General features: G+C 39.9%; 1 protein-coding gene across 1 annotated transcript in view; it reads right to left on the bottom strand.

Annotated features, from left to right (window-relative positions):
• Window positions 1–1,090: 1,090 nt before the first annotated feature.
• LOC135538578 (NACHT, LRR and PYD domains-containing protein 3-like) overlaps window positions 1,091–22,763 on the bottom strand; it is a 93,382-nt gene continuing 71,709 nt past the window's right edge. Inside the window, exons 8-18 of the mRNA XM_064964466.1 lie at window positions 20,838–20,916; window positions 20,494–20,722; window positions 18,324–20,115; window positions 17,913–18,086; window positions 14,749–14,922; window positions 13,563–13,736; window positions 8,566–8,739; window positions 5,603–5,776; window positions 4,299–4,472; window positions 4,005–4,051; window positions 1,091–1,617 (exon numbers count right to left, since the gene is read on the bottom strand). Coding sequence (XP_064820538.1) covers window positions 1,091–1,617; window positions 4,005–4,051; window positions 4,299–4,472; window positions 5,603–5,776; window positions 8,566–8,739; window positions 13,563–13,736; window positions 14,749–14,922; window positions 17,913–18,086; window positions 18,324–20,115; window positions 20,494–20,722; window positions 20,838–20,916 — 3,718 coding nt within the window. The remainder of the gene's footprint in view (window positions 1,618–4,004; window positions 4,052–4,298; window positions 4,473–5,602; window positions 5,777–8,565; window positions 8,740–13,562; window positions 13,737–14,748; window positions 14,923–17,912; window positions 18,087–18,323; window positions 20,116–20,493; window positions 20,723–20,837; window positions 20,917–22,763) is intronic.

Below are 22,763 nucleotides of genomic sequence, written 5' to 3'. Positions count from 1 at the left end.
GTCATATTGTGATCACTATTAAAACATTTACACCTCTCTTCTTCCATCTATTACTGTACTGTCACATTGTGATCAGTGTTAAAGCATTTACACCTCTCTTCTTCCATCTATTACTGTACTGTCATATTGTGATCAGTGTTAAAACATTTACACCTCTCTTCTTCCATCTATTATTCCATCTGTCATATTCTGATCACTATTAAAACATTTACACCTCTCTTCTTCCATCTATTACTGTACTGTCATATTGTGATCAATATTAAAACATTTACACCTCTCTTCTTCCATCTATTATTCCATCTGTCATATTCTGATCACTATTAAAACATTTACACCTCTCTTCTTCCATCTATTACTGTACTGTCATATTGTGATCAATATTAAAACATTTACACCTCTTCTTCCATCTATTACTGTACTGTCATATTCTGATCACTATTAAAACATTTACACCTCTCTTCTTCCATCTATTACTGTACTGTCATATTGTGATTACTATTAAAACATTTACACCTCTCTTCTTCCATCTATTATTCCATCTGTCATATTCTGATCACTATTAAAACATTTACACCTCTCTTCTTCCATCTATTACTGTACTGTCATATTGTGATCAATATTAAAACATTTACACCTCTCTTCTTCCATCTATTATTCCATCTGTCATATTGTGATCAGTATTAAAACATTTACACCTCTCTTCTTTCATCTGGTTGATGAACTTTATTAGTCACATGTACATTTCATTCAGTGGAATTTAGTTTATACAGAAACAAGATTGTTGTGTCAAGAATTTGAAAAATAAACAGTCTACATACAACAATATTTCCAAACACCAAGAAGTCCAATAACAAGAAGATCAATGATTTCTAAATTAAAACAAGTGTTACAACACAATGTGGTGATTAATTACATTAATGAATGACTCTAGTTGACAATGTCTGTCAATTTCAATGGTGTGTGTTAATGAATGTTTACAATCATATGTTTACACACTAGAGAGCTATTCTACATTGTTGCTTCAGTGTGTCTTACTGAACATGACCAGGATTAGACGGAAACATCATGTTGTGTTTTACACAGGGACCACCTAACACAGGGACACTGAGGAGTCATACCAAACATAAAACCCTGGATAGAGGGGCTCAGTGAATGTGGTGTGGAATGTGTACAGGTGGGTCAGTGTGTCAGAGGAGACTCTGTAGAAGGAAAGAGTGCCGGCTGGCCAGTCCAGATACACTCCTACTCTGTGGGAGCTGGAGGAAGGGACGTCTATGGTAGTGGGATTATTATTGTGCCAGGCTCTGTAACTGTTGTTAGAGCAGTCCAGACTCCAGGACTTGTCATTCCATCCAAGCCTACTATCATTACCCCTTCCTCTCCTGATGATTCCGTTATATGTCACTCCCATATCAGCCCCTATCCCACTCCACTCTACCTCCCAGTAACAGCGCCCAGTCAGACCCTCTCTACACAGCTCCTGTTCCCAGACATCAAACCTCTCTGGGTGATCAGGATACGGCTGGTCCTTTGTACTCCATGTCACCTTTCTGTTCCCCTCAGACAGAGAGAGGTATCTGTTTACTGTGTTTGGGTCCAGTGTGAGATCACAGGCATCTGATGGATGAAACCAGACACAATATTAGAAATCATCGTCATTCACATTAGAATGTTAACTCACTTTTCCCTATTTAATTTAATGTAGATGTTTCTAGGTATCAAAAGGAGAACGTACGGTAAATTGAGACATGTTAACTTATCATATTTTATACTATATGGTAATATAAAACACACTTATTCCCATTAATTTCACACACATGTTTCACACCCTGATCTGTTTCACCTGTCCTTTGAATTGTCTCCATCCCCTCCAGGTGTTGCTTTTTATCCCTAGTGTACATATCCCTGTGTTTCCTTTCTATCTGTGCCAGTTTGTTTTGTTTGCCAAGTCAACCAGCATTTTTCCTTGCTCCTATTTTTCCCAGTCTCTGTTTTGTTTCTAGTCCTCCTGGTTTCAACCCTTGCCTGTCCTGACTCCGAGCCCGCCTGCCTGACCACTCTGCATGTTTTGACTACCAGCCTGCCTATCCCATTGTACTGTTTGGACTCGGATCTGGTTTCTGACCCTTGCCTGGCCTGACCTCAAGACTGCCTATTGCCTGGTACTGTTTGGACTCTGACCTGGTTAATGAACTCTCGCCTGTCCCCAACCTGCCTTTGCCTACTCCCTTTGTTATAATAAATATCGGAGCTCAACCATTTGCCTCCTGTATCTGCATTTGGGTCTCGCCTTGTGCCATTATAACACGTGTAATTACTGACTTCTTGACGGGCCGCTCCCAGGTGGTAAGAGTAGGCAACAACACGTCTGCCACGCTGGTCCTTAACACTGGGGTCCCTCAGGGGTGTGTACTTAGTTCCCTCCTGTACTCCCTGTTCACCCATGACTGTGTGGCCAAACACGACTCCAACACCATCATTAAGTTTGCTGATGACACAACAGTGGTAGGCCTGATCACTGACAACGATGAGACAGCCTATAGGGAGGAGATCAGAGAACTGGCAGTGTGGTGCCAGGACAACAACCTCTCCCTCAATGTGATCAAAACAAAGGAGCTGATCATGGACTACAGAAACAGGCCCCCATTAACATCTGCGGGGCTGTAGTGGAACGGGTCGAGAGTTTCAAGTTCCTTGGTGTCCACATCACCAATGAACTACATTGGTCCAAACATACCAAGACAGCCATGAAGAGGGCACAACAAAACCTTTTCCCCCTCAGGAGACTGAAAAGATTTGGCATGGGTCCCCAGATCCTCAAAAGGTTCTACAGATGCACCATCGAGAGCGTCCTGACCGGTTGCATCACCGCCTGGTATGGCAACTGCTCGGCATCTGACAGTAAGGGTAGTGCTTACGGCCCAGTACATCACTGGGGTCAAGCTTCCTGCCATCCAGGACCTATATTACAGTGCCTTGCGAAAGTATTCGGCCCCCTTGAACTTTGCGACCTTTTGCCACATTTCAGGCTTCAAACATAAAGATATAAAACTGTATTTTTTGTGAAGAATCAACAACAAGTGGGACACAATCAAGAAGTGGAATGACATTTATTGGATATTTCCAACTTTTTTAACAAATCAAAAACTGAAAAATTAGGCGTGCAAAATTATTCAGCCCCTTTACTTTCAGTGCAGCAAACTCAGTGTCAGAGGAAAGCCCATAAAACTGTTTTCTCTGCTCCCGCACGAAGTCTAGGACCAAAAGGCTCCTCTACAGCTTCTACCCCCCCAGCAATTAGACTGCTGAACAATTCATAAAAATCGCCACCGGACTATTTACACTGACCCCTTTCCCCCTTTTGTACACTGATGCTACTCAATTTTTATTATCTATGCATAGTCCCCTACCTACATGTTCAGATTACCTCAACTAGCCTGTACCCCTGCACACTGACTTGGTACCGGTGCCCTCTGTATATAGCCTCGTTATTGTTATTCTTATTGTGTTACTTATTATTATTTTTTGCTTTTGTCTATTTGGTAAATGTTTTCTTAACTCTTCTTGAACTGCACTGTTGTTGGGGCCTTGTCAGTAAGCATTTCACGGTAAGTTCTAAACTTGTTGTATTCGGCGCATGTGACAAATAAAGTTCAATTTGATTTGACACACACTCACACCTGTATGCATGCATGAACACACACACACACACACACACACACACACACACACACACACACACACACACACACACACACACACACACACACACACACACACACACACACATTTCTAATGTAACACGAACACGAACACGCCACACACATACACAGACACACACATTCTCAAAGCAACACTTTCTCAACATTTTTGTCCCTGATTTCTGCTTCTGTAGATGCAAAGCTTATATTTAATATGACTAAGTATGTAATGATGGTGGTCTTTGACTCAACTTGAATAAAGACTTATTCTTAGTCATATTCTTCACAGCAGTCAACACTCACATTTTCTAAGCCCAGGATTCATTGTCTTCTCTCCACCATGTTCCACACTGTAGCAGTAAGCAAAAGAACAGCCGGTCATTGAGTGATACATGTGAATTCACACACACACACACACACACACACACACACACACACACACACACACACACACACACACACACACACACACACACACACACACACACACACACACACACACACACACACACACACACACACACACACAGTTTGTCTTAACTAGTCTGATAAATCAAACATGTCTGATATGAACATTGACATAAACCCTCCACATACTTGAGTTTCTCCAGTCTGCAGTGTGGATCCTCCAGTCCAGCAGAGAGCAGTCTGACTCCTGAGTCTCGTGGATAATTGTAGCTCAGGTCAAGCTCTCTCAGGTGTGAGGGGTTTGACCTCAGAGCTGAGACCAGAGAAGCACAGCCTTCCTCTGTGACTAGACAGCCTGACAGCCTGCAAAGAGTAATATACATTTAAAATCACACTGCTGTTCTTTGGTGTTGAAAATGGAGTGGCAGTATACTTCTTCAACATTTTCAGATTCATCAGTGTCCTGAATACCGCCATATAAATTCATGAATGGATGTATCATTACTAGAAATGACAATTTATTGAAGTTTTTTATTTTAGAGACAAACATTTTCAGATTCATCAGTGTCCTGAATACCGCCATATAAATTCATGAATGGATGTATCATTACTAGAAATGACAATTTATTGAAGTTTTTTATTTTAGAGACAAACATGTTTAGTACAAATATTTCACTTAGACTGACCATATCAGTTTACAAAACAGTATCAGTCAAAAGATAGGCAGTGGGGTATAAGATGTAGATTCTATTAAGTATACAGTCCACACCATATCTATGACAGCGAAGCTAACATTTTAAATGTGGCTCTGTACTACAGCATTATGGATTTAAGCTCAAATGTTTCATATGAGGTGACAGTATATAATGTCACCTTTATTTGAAGGTATTTTAATACATATTTTCTAAGCCGTTTCAACGCTTAGAAGAATAAAAGGACTTTATGTATCTAATCATTTGTAAAAGTCATAAGAATCCTGACCAATTCACTTATAGTGTATTAAAGTAGTCAACAGTTTAGTATTTGGTCCCAAACACATTGGTTGCATTTGCAGTTTGTTTTGGTTGTGTTTTGGTTTGTGTTTTGGTTTGTGTTTTGGTTGTGTTTTGGTTGTGTTTTGGTTTGTGTTTTGGTTGTGTTTTGGTTTGTGTTTTGGTTGTGTCTTGGTTTGTGTTTTGGTTGTGTTTTGGTTTGTGTTTTGGTTGTGTTTTGGTTGTGTTTTGGTTTGTGTTTTGGTTTGTGTTTTGGTTGTGTTTTGCCCAATAGTAACTGAATGGTAAATCATGTCCTGTCATTTTGGAGTCCAATAAAAAAAGGTCACATTCTGTATTGTCATCTAATTTTAAACATTCTATCTCAAATCCAAAATGCAAGCGCAAAATATAAAGCTATAAGCCATGCAATCACATATGGTGTGGACTATGTGTGCCTGGTAAACAGATATGGATCTGGTGAACAGTTGTTACTTGTTGACCAACTACAGGAATACTGACCTCAGAGTCTCCAGTTTACAGTGGGGATTCCCCAGTCCAACAGAGAGCAGTTTCACTCCTGAATCCTTCAGGTCATTGTTACTCAGATCCAGCTCTCTCAGGTATGAGGGGTTTGACCTCAGAGCTGAGACCAGAGAAGAACACCCTTCCTGTGTGATTAGACAGCCTGACAGCCTGAGAAAGAGTCAAATCATATTAAAACCACGCTGATATTCCTTGGAGGTCAAAATTGTGGCAGTATATTTTTTTTTAACATATTCAGATATTTTATATCATGGTCCTGAATCCTGCCATATCTATTCATAAATGGATATCTCATTATTAGAAATGACATATTATAAAATTATAATGTTTAAAAGGTATTAGATTTTTGATTGTATTGAATATAGTATGGTCTATTTTGACATTGAAGCCAACATTTTACATTTGGCTCTATACTCCAGCATTTTGGATTTGAGATCAAATGTTTCATATGATGTGACAACATAAAATGTCACCTTTACTTTCAGGGTATCTTCATACTTATCTCTTCGACAGTTTAGAAATGAAATAACTTTATGTATCTAGTCCCCCCATTTGGAGAAGTCATAACTATTCTGACCAATTCACTTATAGTGTATTAAAGTTGTCAGAAGTTTAGTATTTGGTTCCAAACTCGTTTGTTGCATTTGCAGTTTGTTTTGGGTTATGTTTTGCCCAATAGTAACTGAATGGTGATGACTGGAGTACATAAGATATTTCTAAACACAACTAAATAAATATTGATGATTCCATGACTAAGAAAACTCATGAATTAATCATGAATGATTATGAGTGAGAAACTTTGTCATTCATCACTATTCACAATTAATTATTGATTATTCATAATCATGGTAGTATCCACATGAATGTAGAAGTGTTCATAAGCATCTTCTATTCTTACTTACAACACAAGTGAAGGGACTCTAAAATGACTCTCACCATTCAGTTACTATTTGGAAAAACATAATCTAAAACACACCCACGATAACCACGATAACCTGCAAATGCATTCAACAAGTCTGTAGAGTACACACTTGATGTAATCACTGCAGGCAAGGAATATGGGACCAAATACAACAATTTTGACTAAGTGAATCTTTCCCAAAAATGACAACTTCTTCAAATACAGTGCCTTCGGAAAGTATTGACTTCCTCACATTCTGTTACGTTACAGTCTTATTCTAAAATTGATTACATTTTAATTTTCCCTCATCAATCTCACACAATACCCCATAATGACAAAATGAAAGCAGGTTTATATACATTTAATCAAATGTGCTAAATATAAAAAAAACAGAAATACCTTATTATCAAAATTATTCAGACATCTTGCTATGAGACTCAAAATTTGAGTTCAGGTGAATCCTGTTTCCATTGATCATCCTTGAGATGTTTCTACAACTTGATTGGAGTCCACCTGTGGTCTATTTAATTGATTGGACATGATTTGGAAAGGCACACAGACGTCTATATGAGGTCCCACAGTTGACAGTGTACGTCAGAGCAAAAACTAAGCCATGAGGTTGAAGGAATTATCCATAGAGCTCCGAGACAGGATTGTGTTGAGGCACAGATCTGGGGAAGGGTAACAAAACATTTTTTCACCCTTGAAGGTCCCCAAAAACACAGTGGCCTCCATCAATCTTAAGTGGAAGAAGTTTGTAACCACCAAGTCTCTTCCTAGAGCTGGCCACCCATCCAAACTAAGCAATCGGGGGAGAAGGTCCTTGGTCAAGGAGGTGACTAAGAACTTGATGGTTACTCTGACAGAGCTTCAGAGTTCCTCTGTGGTGATGGGAGAAACTTCCAAAAGGACAACCGTGTCCGCAGCACTCCGCCAATCAGGCTTTTATTGTTGAGTGGCCAGATGGAAGCCACTCCTCAGTAAAAGGCACATGACAGCCCGCTTGGAGTTTGCCAAAGGGACCTAAGACTCTCAGACCATGAGAAACAAGACATTTCTGGTCTGATGAAACCAAGATTGAATGCTTTGGCCTGAATGCCAAGCGTCACGTCTGGGACTGGGAGACTAGTCAGGATCAAGGGAAAGATGAACGGAGCAAAGTACAGAGAGATCCTTGATGAAATCTACTCCAGAGCGCTCAGGACCTCAGACTGTGGTGAACGTACACCTTCCAACAGGACAACGACTCCAAGCACACAGCCAAGACAACATAGGAATGGCTTCAGGGCAAGTCTCTGAATGTCCTTCAGTGGCCCAGCCAGAGCCCAGACTTGAACTTGATTGAACATCTCTTGAGAGACCTAAAAATAGCTGTGCTCTGACTCTCCCCATCCAACTGACAAAGCTTGAGAGGATCTGAAGAGAAGAATGGAGAAACTCTCAAAATACAGGTGTGACAAGCTTGTAGGGCCACACCCAAGAAGACTTGAGTCTGTAATTGCTGTCAAAGCTTCTTCATCAAACTGCTGCGTAAAGGGTCTTAATACTTATGTAAATGTGATATTTCATATATATATATTTTTTAAATAAATTAGCAAACATATCTAAAAACCTGTTTTTGCTTTGTCATTTTGGGTTTATTGTGTGGAGATTGATTAGTGGAAAAATGATTTAATTAATTTTAGAAGAAGGCTGAAACGTAACAAATTCTGGAAAAAGTCAAGGTGTCTGAATACTTCCCGAAGGCACTGTACATACATAAAGTGCTTTCATTTCTAAACAGTAAAACAGGTATGAATACCAAATAAAAGGTGACATTCTGTATGGTCACCAAATATGAAACATTCTACTGTATCTCAAAACCAAAATGTTGGAGCATAGCGCCAAATTTAAAACTGTAAACTTCACTGTCTAAACACATATGGCGTGGACTATGTGTCCCTGCTAAACACATATGGTGTGGACTATGTGTCCCTGGTAAACACATGTGGATCTGGTGAACAATTATCACTTGTTTACCAACTACAGAAATACTGACCTCAGAGTCTCCAGTTTACAGCGGGGATTCCCCAGTCCAGCAGAGAGAAGCTTCACTCCTGAATCCTTCAGGTCATTGTTACTCAGATCCAGGCTTCTCAGGTGTGAGGGGTTTGACCTCAGAGCTGAGACCAGAGAAGCACAGCTTTCCTCTGTGACTAGACAGGCTGACAACCTGCAAAGAGTAAAATCGTTTTAAAATAACACTGCTATTCTTTGGCTGTGAAAATAGAGGCAGTATATTTTTTCAACACAATCAGATACTGTATATCAGCGTCCTAAAACCGTCCATATCTATTGGGGCGGTTAGGGTAGCCTAGTGGTTAGAGCGTTGGACTAGAAACCGAAAGGTTGCGAGTTCAAACCCCCAAACTGACAAGGTACACATCTGTCGTTCTGCCCCTGAACAGGCAGTTAACCCACTGTTCCCAGGCCGTCATTGAAAATAAGAATTTGTTCTTAACTGACTTGCCTGGTTAAATAAAGGTAAAAAATTCAGGAATGGATGTATTATTATTAACAATGACAAATGATCGAAGCACTGCTTGTAGAGAGAGAAACTTTTTTTATACAAATATTTGAGTAGACTGACTTGACCAGTATAAAAGCAGTATCAGTCAAAAGACAGACAGTGAGGTATCAGATTTAGATTGTGTCGAGTATACAATCCACACCATATCTATTTTGACAGTGAAGCTAACATTTTACATTTGGCAATATGCTCCAGCATTTTCACATCAAATCTTTCATATGAGGTGACAGTATATAATGTCATGACGTTGCCCTGATGTGTGAGGTTTATGACCGTCATAAATACCTTTCTCCTTTTCTCTCCACTCTACAGAATGGACTCTTGGAAAGAGAGAGTATGGTAACATCAAAAGGCTGGGAAAAAATAACAATATTTCTGTAATCCAACCAGTTTAAAGTGTCCGTTGGTACTTAAAGAATATGATGTCAGATCAGTTGGTGTCTAGGACTTTAAATCTGATGATAAGATGACATAAATTGTATCTTGGAAAGTCTACACATTCTAGTCATCAGAATTACATGGAATTGTTGTGCAATTTAAATGTTTAAATATGAAACTGTTTGTGAAAATATTAATTTCAGCTTCTAAATGGGAGAATTGTTTTTATAAAGTAAACTATGCTCACACAGTGGACACGCCCAAGTGAACAGACATTGGTTGAGAACCATGAAACACGCCCTTCTCTCCCTCACTACAAAAGCCCGTTGACGGAAGTCAAACCTCAGTTCCCGACGACGTGAGGACTGATGTCCATACGTTTAAAAGGGCTTGGAGGTGACGATCACCATGCTGGAAGGATGAATTTCGACTACACCAGCCAGAATAGAGCCCGAGCTGAGTATGGCAACTTGGTATGAACTTTGAACTGTTGATTAAACTTGTTAGCCGGGGTTCATGAAGATAACCCATAATTGTACAACTTTTAGATGAGACTGAATAAGGTGACGATTAATGCCCGACTGCTATTGATATAAAATATCTTCAGATCTTGAAGAGTGGATTCAGGAGATAGCCGCTCTATAAAAACTAATGCTTCCGTGGTGCCCCAGGTTATTCATGAGTCAATTTAAACTTTAACCTTGAAACAGCAACACTCTCAGGTTAATTAAAGTTTAATTTCCAAATAGCCTAAAAAGGTTTGATTTATCCTTAACATTGATTAAATCAGTACAATTTGCTTTTGCAAAGCTCAGTCAGGACTACCCATGTGGCTTCGGCCTTAGGGACATGTCAGCCTGGTGAGGAATGTACCCTAACATTTAAACTAATGTTTACACTTATGATAATACAGACATAATCTCAATTGATTGGATATCATTGTCTCATTCAATTTAATAAGTTAAATTGTTGAACATACCTTTTCAGGTTCTTTCTACAAATGAGACAATTTTAAACTTCCTATATTAACCGAGATGAACCAACCTCTCAGGTTAATTCAAGTTTAATTCCCAGATAGCCTATCCAGTTATGATTAATCATTATCATTGATTAATAAATTCAATTTGCTTTTGCAAATTCATTCACATCCAACTGCCACATTCTGATACAGTACTGATGGTTGATTAATGTCTATAAATAGATTTTAAAAAATCATCTTCACAGTTTCCAACGAATTCCAAACCCAAACTTTGAAAAAAATATTGGAATATTTTTTTCTCTCTACATTTTTCAAATAATAGTGCAAGCTATCAGAGGAGGTGGTCACCACTCCTCTGCTAATTAGTGCACCTCCACCCATAACTGGACTGATATCTGACCTCAGCAGCGATACCAAATCTAACCATGCCATTGGCGAAAAATTGCAGAAATTACGAACAACGCTCTCGAAAATCAACCATCAAACACAGGCTTTGTAACGGTTCTCTCCACTTTAGCCCTTATGTATCGCCATCAAAGATTGGCATTGGTCCAATACCGCAGTGCACAGCTGAAGCACTTGCAAGACATGGCTGACATGAAGGGACAGGTGGAGAGAACCGAGCAACTATGGTCAAAAGCAGGAAATTAAAATATTCTGCTAGCCGAGGAACTGTGTTTGAACTCTGAACAATTAAAAGTAATTGCAAATACTTATGACGATGAACAAGCACAAACTCTTCAACAAGATCGTTGTGTCCAGGAACAACTTGATTTAGCCAAAACTAAATACGATGTAGTCCACTCCAAACTAGATACATCTGTTGAGTTATCTACAAATAGGAGCACGCAATTTGATAACACGCAGGCAGTTTTGTTGAACGTTGCTCAAAGTAACAATGTTCTACTCCAAATGCTGCAGACCAAAGATGAACACAATGACTAAGTTGGATGACAAGTCAGCAGAACTCGATGAAGTCGCTGACCAAATTAATTATGAGAGAACTCAGGAGATGAAGATGGAAATATCATCACTGAATTCCTCGCTCTGTACTCAAGACCTCTATGTGCTAACAATGACACATAAGTTTGAGACCGAAAGGAGCAGGTGTAGAATACAGTCCAATTAGATGATTAAGGTGTGATAACTATATTTTGTATATATTTTGTTTATGCTTCCATTCCTTTTTCTTTCATTTCCTTTGACACTTAGGAAGTGATAGAGCCATAAACAAGTTCCCCATACAACCGTCACATAGTGCCACAACACCGCTCATTTGGGAAGAAATGTAATTATGTATTTCGTGAGTGTGTGTGCGTTGTTCACATCTGCCTAAGTTCCTGCCTAGATCCACCAGCCTGGACGACCAGACGACGGGTCCAGAACGGCAATTCCAATCCGGACATTCGCTGCCCATCCTTGTGGCGGCCTACTCCATTTGCAGAAATCCTACCCAGGTCAACCACCAGAGGGGGACAGCAACGGCAATCACCAACCGGACATCCACTGCCCATCCTTGTGGTGGACTACTCCACTTTCAGAGAGCCTACCAAGGTAAACTACCAAAAGGGGACCGCAACGGCAATCACCAACCAGGAAATCCCCTGGCCATTCGTGAGGTGCTTTGCAGCTTTCAGAAAGCCTAACCGGGTCAACCACCAGAGGGGGGCCACAACGATGATCCACAACCAGGACATCATGTGGTCATGATTTTTATATTGGTTTGCAACTTGCAGCAAAATCACAAGATTGAACCCACCAGAGGGGGACTGTCACGACGTGCCCTTTTGGGGTGAGGATCATAGCCCCCTCTCTCTCTCTCCCTCTGTCTCTCTCTCTCTCTCTCTCTCTCTCTCTCCCACCACAGGTTTATGATGGTCGTAAATACTGAAACTCCTTTCCCCAGAGAGAAACTTTAACAACAAAAAGTTGAATAATTTAACAGTATTTGTGTATTCCAAACAGTTGGAGTGGTCCGTGGACACTTAAGGAACAGCCATGTCGAATTTGTTTCATTTGGTGACCTCATGAAAGACCGGAGAACCACATTACTGTATCTTTGTTTGTATACACTTCTCAATTATTGGGTTTGCATCTGAATGTTGTATAAAATATATGATTAAATAGGAAACTATTCGTGAGAAGATGTAATGTGATGTTAGCCTTCTAAACAAGATAATTGTTTTCATATGAAGTCTGAACTAAGTCAGTGGCCACGCCCCTGTTAGCTAAGACATTATACCCAAACGTCATGGAATGCCCCCTTCCACAAAGTTAATAAAAGGACTTGTGACAAAATGTAAATTTAGTGAAGATAACGCCAGGATGGGGTCCCCACGTTGAAATGGCTACCACTCTAGAGATCGGAAAACATGAAGCTGTCGCTACATGTTGAAATGGTTGGCACCTCGACCAAAGGACAAGACCAGAGAACGTGGAGACCATCCCCATGCTGAAATGGTGAAGTAATCTACAAACTAAAGACCAATTATTCAGGCTGCAGCTGTTTAAATACTTTAGTCTGGTAAACGCATCTGATCTAAGAACATTTTTGAATGGTAATCTGACGTATCCATTATAACAATCTACAACTACGGAAGACTGATCTCTGGTGGACGCATCGAGACTCTGATCTCTGGTGGATCCACTCATTTTCTCACTCTTGAGCTGTCCCCACCCTTTTCCTTTGTCTACCAAGGCATCATATTGATTTTGTCCACTACAGACTTTTTATATGTATCATGTTAGTAACCAATGTATGACCTATTGTGTGTGTGTGTGTGTTTATGTAATTCTGTGATTGATTAGGGGGCGGCAGGGTAGCCTAGTGGTTAGAGAGTTGGACTAGTAACCGGAAGGTTGCAAGTTCCAACCCCCGAGCTGACAAGGTACAAATCTGTCGTTCTGCCCCTGAACAGGCAGTTAACTCACTGTTCCAAGGCCGTCATTGAAAATAAGAATTTGTTCTTAACTAACTTGCCTAGTTAAATAAAGGTAAAATAAAAAATAAAATAAAAATTAGTTAGTAAATAAATAAATGTGTACCTGGTAAACACATGTGGATCTGGTAAAAATGTATCACTTGTTGACAAAATACAGGAATACTGACCTCAGACTATCCAGTTTACAGTGGGGATTCTCCAGTACAGCAGAGAGCAGCTTCACTCCTGAATCCTTCAGGTCATTGTTACTCAGATCCAGGTTTCTCAGGTGTGATTGGTTTGACCTCAGAGCTGAGACCAGAGAAGCACAGCCTTCCTCTGTGACTATACAGGCTGACAGCCTGCAAACAGTAAAATCATATTAAAACCACACTGCTATTCTTTGGTGGCGAAAATTGTGGCAGTATATTTTTTCAACATTATCAGATATTTTATATCCGTGTCCTAAAATCTGCCATATCTATTCATAAATGAATATATAATTATTACAAATTACAAATTATCAAAGTATTGCTTGTAGATAGAGAAATATTAAGTACAAATATTTGAGTTGACTGACCAGGCCATTTTAAAAAGCAGTATCAGTCAAAAGACAGACATTGACGTATCAGATTCAGAGTGTGTCGAATATACAGTCCACACCATATCTATTTTGACAGTGAAGCTAACATTTTAAATGTGTCTATATACTCAAGCATTTTCGATTTGAGATCAAGTGTTTCATTTGAAGTGACAGTATTTAGTGTTACTTTTTATTTCAGGGTATTTTCATATATATCTGTTTCACAGTTTAAAAATGAAAGCACTTTATGTATCTAGTCCCGCCATTTAAAAAAGTCATACGTTTTCTGACCAATTAACTTATAGTATATTAAAGTAGTCAAAAGTGTAGTATTTGGTCCCACACTTGTTGGTTGCTTTTGCAGGTTGTTTTAGTTGTGTTTTGTGTTATGTTTTGCCCAATAGTAACTGAATGGTGGATTATGACTGGAGTAATCTTCTATCTAATTGAGTAGATACGAAGTTTCTAAACATAAATTAATTGTGATGGTACCGATACCATAATTATGAAAAATCAAGAAGAAATCATGAATAATAATGAGTGAGAAAGTTGGAGTATACAACAAAACATGCTAACTTCTCACCATTACCCTCAAATAAAAGGTGAGATTCTGTATTGTCGCTTAATATGAAACATTCTATCTCAAATGCAAAATGCTGGAGCATAGTGACACATTTAAAACTGTAAGTTTCATTGTCCAAACACATATGGTTTGGACTATGTGTGCCTGGTAAACACATGTGGATCTGGTGAACAATTATCACTTGTTGACCAAATACAGAAATACTAACCTCAGAGTCTCCAGTTTACAGTGGGGAATCCCAAGTCCAGCAGAGAGAAGCTTCACTCCTGAATCCTTCAGGTCATTGTTACTCAGATCCAGGTTTCTCAGGTGTGAGGGGTTTGACCTCAGAGCTGAGACCAGAGAAGCACAGCTTTCCTCTGTGACTAGACAGGCTGACAACCTGCAAAGAGTAAAATTGTTTTAAAATAATACTGCTATTCTTTGGCTGTGAAAATAGAGGCAGTATATTTTTTCAACATATTCAGATACTGTATATCAGCGTCCTGAAACCGTCCATATCTATTCATAAATGGATGTATTATTATTAACAATGACAAATGATCGAAGTACTGCTTGTAGAGAGAGAAACATTTCTTGTACAAATAATTGAGTAGACTGACTTGACCAGTATAAAAAGCAGTACCATTCAAAAGACAGACACTGAGGTATCATATTAAGACTGTATTGAGTATACAGTCCACACCACATCTATTTTGGAAATTAAGCTAACTTTTTACATTTGGCTCTTTATTCCAGCAATTTAGATTTCAGACCAAATGTTTCATATGAGCTGACAGTATATAATGTCACCTTTAATTTGAGGGTATTACATACATACATTACATACATATTTGTTTGACCATTTAGAAATGAAATTACTTCATTACTTCATACTTCAATTGAAGAAGTCATGAGTATTCTGGCCAATTCACTTAAAGTGTATTAATGTAGTCAAAAGTTTAGTATTTGGTAACATATTCCTTGCACACAGAGACTACAACGGGCTTGATCTGGTTGTGTTTTGGTTTCTGTTTTGCCCAATAGTAACTGAATGGTGGATGACGGCCAGAGTAATTTTATTTCGAAGTGAATAGATAAAATGTTTCTAAAAAATACAGAAATTCATCCTGATGAAGCCATGATTAAAAAAATGAATCATGAATAATAGTGAGTGAGAGAGTTACAGAGGCTAAAACAAAACATGCTAACCTCACCATTAACCTCAAATAAAAGTTAGCATTCATATGAAACATTGCTGGAGCATAGCGCCAAATTTAAAACTATAAGCTTTACTGTCCAAACACATATGGTGTGGACTACCTGTCCCAGACCTTCTGTTTTCAACTCTCTAGAGACAGCAGGAGGGTAGAGACACTCTGAATGATCGGATATGAAAAGCCAACTGACATTTACTCCTGAGGTGCTGACTTGCTGCACCCTCGACAACCACTGTTATTATTATTATTTGACCATGCTGGTAATTTATGAACATTTGAACATCTTGGCCATGTTCTGTTATAATCTCCACCCGGCACATCCAGAAGAGGACTGGCCACCCCTCATAGCCTTTTTCCTCTCTAGGTTTCTTCCTAGGTTTTGGCCTTTCTAGGGAGTTTTTCCTAGCCACCATGCTGGTCATCTATGAACATTTGAATTTTTTATTTATTTTTATTATATTTCACCTTTATTTAACCAGGTAGACAAGTTGAGAACATGTTCTCATTTACAACTGCGACGTGGCCAAGATAAAGCAAAGCAGTGCCACACAAACAACAACACAGAGTTCCAGATGGAATAAACAAGCGTACAGTCAATAACACAATAGAAAAAAAGAAAGTCTATATACAGTGTGTGCAAATGGCATTAGGAGGTAAGGCAATAAATAGGCCATAGTAGCAAAGTAATTGCAATTAGCAGATTAACACTGGAGTGATAGATGAGCAGATGGTGATGTGCAAGTAGAAATACTGGTGTGAAAAAAGGCAGAAAAGTAAATAAAAAACAATATGGGGATGAGGTAGGTATATTGGGTTGGCTATTTACAGATGGGCTATGTACAGCTGCAGCGATCGGTTAGCTGCTCAGATCGCTGATGTTAAAAGTTAGTGAGGGAAATATAAGTCTCCAGCTTCAGCGATTTTTGCAATTTGTTCCAGCCATTGGCAGCAGAGAAGTGGAAGGAAAGGCGGCCAAAGCAGGTGTTGGCTTTGGGGATGACCAGTGAGATATACCTGCTGGAGCGGGTGCTACGGGTGGGTGTTGTTATCGTGACCAGTGAGCTGAGATAAGGTGGAGCTTTACCTAGCATAGACTTATAGATGACCTGGAACCAGTGGGTCTGGCGACGAATATGTAGCGAGGGCCAGCTGAATAAAGCATTCGCAGTGGTGGGTGGTAATAAGGGGCTTTGGTGACAAAACGGATGGCACTGTGATAGACTTCTTCCAGTTTGCTGAGTAGAGTATTAGAAGCTAATTTGTAAATGACATCGCAGAAGTCGAGGATCGGTAGAATAGTCAGTTTTACGAGGGTATGTTTGGCGGCGTGAGTGAAGGAGGCTTTGTTGCGAAATAGGAAGCTGATTCTAGATTTAATTTTGGAATGGAGATGTTTAACATGAGTCTGGAAAGAGAATTTACAGTCTTACCAGACAATTAGGTATTTGTAGTGGTCCACATATTCTAAGTCAGAACCGTCCAGAGTAGTGATGCTAGTCGGGTGGGCGGGTGCGGGTAACGATCGGTTGAAAAGCATGCATTAGGTTTTTACTAGCGTTTAAGAGAAGTTGGAGGCCACGGAAGGAGTGTTGTATGGCATTGAAGCTCGTTTGGAGGTTAGTTAACACAGTTTCCAAAGAAGGGCCAGGTATATACAGAATGGTGTTGTCTGCATAGAGGTGGATCAGGGAATCACCCGCAACAAGAGCGACATCGTTGATATATACAGACAAAAGAGTCGGCCCAAGAATTGAACCTTGTGGAACCCCAATATAGACAGCCAGAGGTCCGGACAACAGGCCCTCCGATTTGACACACTGAACTCTGTCTGAGAAGTAGTTGGTGAACCAACATCTTGGCCATGTTCTGTTATAATCTCCACCCGGCACAGTCAGAAGAGGACTGGCCAACCCTCATAGCTTGGTTCCTCTCTAGATTTCTTCCTAGGTTCTGGCATTTCTATGGAGTTATTCCTAGCCACCGTACTTCTACACCTGCATTGCTTGCTGTTTGGGGTTTTAGGCTGGGTTTCTGTACAGCACTTTGTGACATTGGCTGATGTAAGAAGGGCTTTATAAATACATTTGATTGATTTATGCATTACGTGTGCCTGGTAAAACACGTTGATCTGGTGAAAAGGTATCACTTGTTGACCAAATACAGGAATACTGACCTCAGAGTCTCCAGTTTACAGCGGGGATTCCCCAGGCCAGCAGAGAGCAGCTTCACTCCTGAATCCTTCAGGTCATTGTAACTCAGATCCAGAACTCTCAGGTGTGAGGGGTTTGACTTCAGAGCTGAGGCCAGAAAAGTACAGCTTTCCTCTGTGACTCCACAGCCAGACAGCCTGACATCATCAATATTTTAACAAAAACACTGTTAACATCAGTAGTGAGAAGGACAATGGCAGATGCATATGGTTTATTCTCACAAACAACACATAGATTCATGTTCCGTCCTGTTGTTTTTGACTAATGTCAAATCAAAGCATTGATTTAAATATGTTTTTCAAAAATATATATTTTCTCGAAACTGAATATTTCTTTCTGATGACTAGTACTTAAATGTAATTTTATGGACTCACAGAGCAGCTTTGGATGCTTTGACAACTGGCAGCAGCATCAGAACTCCTTCCTTTGATCTGGAGTATTTCTTCAGGTCAAACACATCCAGCTCCTTTTCTGAAGTCAGCAACACAAAGATCAGAGCTGACCACTGTGCAGGTGAGAGTTCTTCACTGGAGACACTTCCTGATCTCAGGTAGCTTTGGATCTCCGCCACTAGAGAATGGTCATTCAGTTCATTCAGACAGTGGAACAGATTGATGCACCTCTCTGGAGAGGGATTCTCCCTGATCTTCTCCTTGATGTACTTGACTGTTTCTTCATGGCATTGTGAGCTGCTTCTTGTCTTTGTCAGTAGACCTCGTAAGTGCTTCTGATTGGACTCCAGTGAGAGGCCCAGAAGGAAGCGGAGGAAAAGGTCCAGGTTTCCCGTCTCACTCTGTAAGGCTTTATCCACAACACTCTTGTAGAAAGTAACGTCATGCTTGTTTTTGAACAGCGCAAAAAAGTTACTGGGCATTGATTGAGGTTTGACCATTAGATTTTCATTGTTGTTAATGAATGAGAGGAACACATATACAGCAGCCAGAAACTCCTGAATGCTCAGATGTACGAAGCAGTACACCTTGTCCTGGTACAGCCCACATTCATCTTTAAAGAGCTGTGTGCACAATCCTGAGTACACTGAGGCTTCATTGACATCAATGCCAGCCTCTTTCAGGTCTTCTTCATAGAACATTATATTTCCCTTCACAAGCTGTTGAAAAGCCAGTTTTCCCAGTGACATAATGCTCTCTTTATTCCAGTGTGGACCTGTCTCTTCTTTCCCAAGATACTTGTCATTCTTTTGTTTGGTATGAAACACCACAAGGTGTGTGTACATCTCAGTCAGAGTCTTGGGCATCTCTTCTCTCTTATGTTTCAGCATGTGTTCAAGGACTATTGCAGAAATCCAACAGAATACTGGAATGTGGCACATGATGTGGAGGCTCCTTGAAGTCTTTATGTGCGAGATGATTCTGCTGGCCAGATCCTTATCACTGAATCTCTTCCTAAAGTACTCCTCCTTCTGTGGGTCATTGAACCCTCGTACCTCTGTCACCTGGTCAACACAACCTGAAGGGATCTTGCTGGCTGCTGCAGGTCGGGTAGTTATCCAGAGGAGAGCAGAGGGAAGCAGATTTCCCTTGATGAGATTTGTCAATAGAACATCTACTGAGGTTGACTTTGTGACATCACAACAGAACTTGTTCTTCTGAAAGTCTAGGGGCAGTCGGCACTCATCCAGACCATCAAAGATGAACAAAACTTTGTACTTGTCGTAGTTGGAGATTCTTGATTCTTTGTTTTCCATTGAGAAGTGATTGAGAAGGTCAATCAAAGTGTGTTTTTTCCCTTTCATTAAATTCAGCTCCCGAAAAGGGAATGAAAATACAAATTGGACATCCTGATTTGCTTTTCCTTCAGCCCAGTCCAGGATGAACTTCTGCACAGAGACTGTTTTTCCAATGCCAGCGACTCCCTTTGTCAGCACAGTTCTGATAAGTTTGTCTTGTCCACTTAAGGGTTTGAAGATGTCGTTACATTTGATTGCAGTCTCTGGTCTTGCTTGTTTCCTGGTTGTTGTCTCAATCTGTCTCAGCTCATGTTCATTATTGACCTCTCCTTTTCCACCCTCTGTGATGTAGAGCTCTGTGTAGATCTTATTGAGAAGTGTTGGGTTTCCTTGTTTAGCGATCCCCTCAAATACACATTGAAACTTCTTCTTTAGATTAGATTTGAGTTCACGTTTGTAAATCACAGCAAGCTCATCTGAATGAAGAAATAACACAGGGATATTAATATTACTTCTGTTTTAATGCCTACAGTATTATAGGACTGTGCTATAAAGTTGGATATTATAATAATTTACTATATTAACTACCTGTATACATTTGTCATTTTTTCATATTGCGTTACACACTGATGTGACTTATTATATTATTAATGGTATTATTGATGGTATTGCTCATGTGGTCTCTCTCTCTCTCTCTCTAACACATCCCTCCTGCTACTTGATGAAGTCACTAGGTGTTGTGTTAAGGCTGCTACAATGCCATTGAGTTACACAGCTACTTTAGCTGTACTTTAGCTACAGCTTTTAAATTTTTGTTATAAAATAGCATTCAACATTAGACAGACAGGTCTTACTTTTCTCCAGTGTGTCAGCAAGCTCCTTCTGGTTCATTTTCCTCAGCATGTGCAGTATGATCTTCAGAGCCCCCTCTCTGGCACTGCTCTCCTGCTTCTCATCTTCAGCGTCCACCACTTCCTTATCCTGCTTCTGACTCTCAAAGCCTTCTGGGATTTCTGGACTAAGAATCCTCTTGAACATTGTCAGCTCATTCTTCACAAATTTCATAATATTCTCTTCAAGCAACTGAAATAAATAAAGTAAATAAGAAAAGCTTTCTCATTCACACATTAATGAATGATTGACAGATAATCTTTACTTGAGGTAAACAAAATCAAATGTATGTAACAGTACCACATACACTGAATATGGAGGCCAGGTCTGTTTGATGACTCTGGGAAGACTGACCACTGAGAATATCTGATCGATCCTGTTGGTTTCTTTGAAAAAAACATGAGATTACATCTCCTCATCCAGTGAGTGCACACACACTCACACACAGATACACAAACACGGGGATACTGTCACAAAGCTAACTAAAAAGCAGCATTCCCCAAGTGAGGATGGCTTTCACTTCAGCAGTAATAAATTCATGAACTTCTTTGAGGAAAAGATCATGATCATTAGAAAGCAATTTACGGACTCCTCTTTAAATCTGCATATTCCTCCAAAGCTCAGTTGTCCTGAGTCTGCACAACTCTGCCAGGGCCTAGGTACAAGAGAGACACTCAAGTGTTTTAGTACTATATGTCTTGACACAATGATGAAAATAATCATGGCCTTTAAACCTTCAAGCTGCATACTGGACCCTATTCCAACCACTCTACTGAAAGAGCTGCTTCCTGTGCTTGGCCCTCCTATGTTGAACATAATAAATGCCTCTCTATCAACAGGATGTGTACCAAACTCACTAAAAGTGGCAGAAATAAAGCCTTTCTTGAAAAAGCCAAACCTTGACCCAGAAAATATAAAAACTATCGAATCTTTCATTCTTCTCAAACTTTTTAGAAAAAGCTGTTGTGCTTCAACTCACTGCCTTCCTGAAGACAAACAATGTATACAAAATGCTTCAGTCTGGTTTAAGACCCCATCATAGCACTGAGACTGCTCTTGACCTTTTAACGGCGTCAGACCGAGGCTCTGCATCTGTCCTCGTGCTCCTAGACCTTAGTGCTGCTTTTGATACCATCGATCACCACATTCTTTAGGAGAGATTGGAAACCCAAATTGGTTTACACGGACAAGTTCTGGCCTGGTTTAGATCTTATCTGTCGGAAAGATGTCAGTTTGTCTCTGTAAATGGCTTGTCCTCTGACAAATCAACTGTACATTTCGGTGTTCCTCAAGGTTCCGTTTTAGGACCACTATTGTTTTCACTATATATTTTACCTCTTTGGGATGTCAATCGAAAACATAATGTTAACTTCCACTGCTATGCGGATGACACACAGCTGTACATTTCGATGAAACATGGTGAAGCCCCAAAATTGCCCTCGTTAGAAGCCTGTGTTTCAGACAGAAGGAAGTGGATGGCTGCAAACGTTCTACTTTTAAACTCGGACAAAAAAGAGATGCTTGTTCTAGGTCCCAAAAAACAAAGAGATCTTCTGTTGAATCTGACAATTAATCTTGATGGTTGTACAGTTGTCTCAAATAAAACTGTTAAGGACCTCTGCGTTACTCTGGACCCTAATCTCTCTTTTGACGAACATATCAAGACTGTTTCAAGGACAGTTTTTTTCCATCTATGTAACATTGCAAAAATAAGAAACTTTCTGTCCAAAAATTATGCAGAAAAATTAATCCATGCTTTTGTTACTTCTAGGTTAGACTACTGCAATGCTCTACCCGGATAGAGCACCAAATGATCTTCAGTTAGTGCTAAATACGGCTGCTAGAATCCTGACTAGAACCAAAAAATGTGATCATATTACTCCAGTGCTAGCCTCCCTACACTGCTTCCTGTTAAGGAAAGGGCTGATTTCAAGGTTTTACTGCTAACCTACAAAGCATTACATGGGCTTGCTCCTACCTATCTTTCCGATTTGGTCCTGCCGTACATACCTACACGTACGCTACGGTCTCAAGACGCAGGCCTCCTAATTGTCCCTAGAATTTCTAAGCAAACAGCTGGCAGCAGGGCTTTCTCCTATAGATCTCCATTTTTATGGAATGGTCTACCTACCCATGTGTGAGACGCAGACTCGATCTCAACCTTTAAGTCTTTACTGAAGACTCATCTCTTCAGTAGGTCATATGATTGGGTGTAGTCTGGCCCAGGAGTGTG

The sequence above is a fragment of the Oncorhynchus masou genome, unplaced genomic scaffold (assembly GCF_036934945.1).
Source record: "Oncorhynchus masou masou isolate Uvic2021 unplaced genomic scaffold, UVic_Omas_1.1 unplaced_scaffold_986, whole genome shotgun sequence".
Classification (NCBI taxonomy): Eukaryota; Metazoa; Chordata; class Actinopteri; order Salmoniformes; family Salmonidae; genus Oncorhynchus; species Oncorhynchus masou.
The sequence above is the reverse complement of the archived record's forward strand: the minus strand, read 5'-3'. Positions and strand labels throughout refer to the sequence as shown.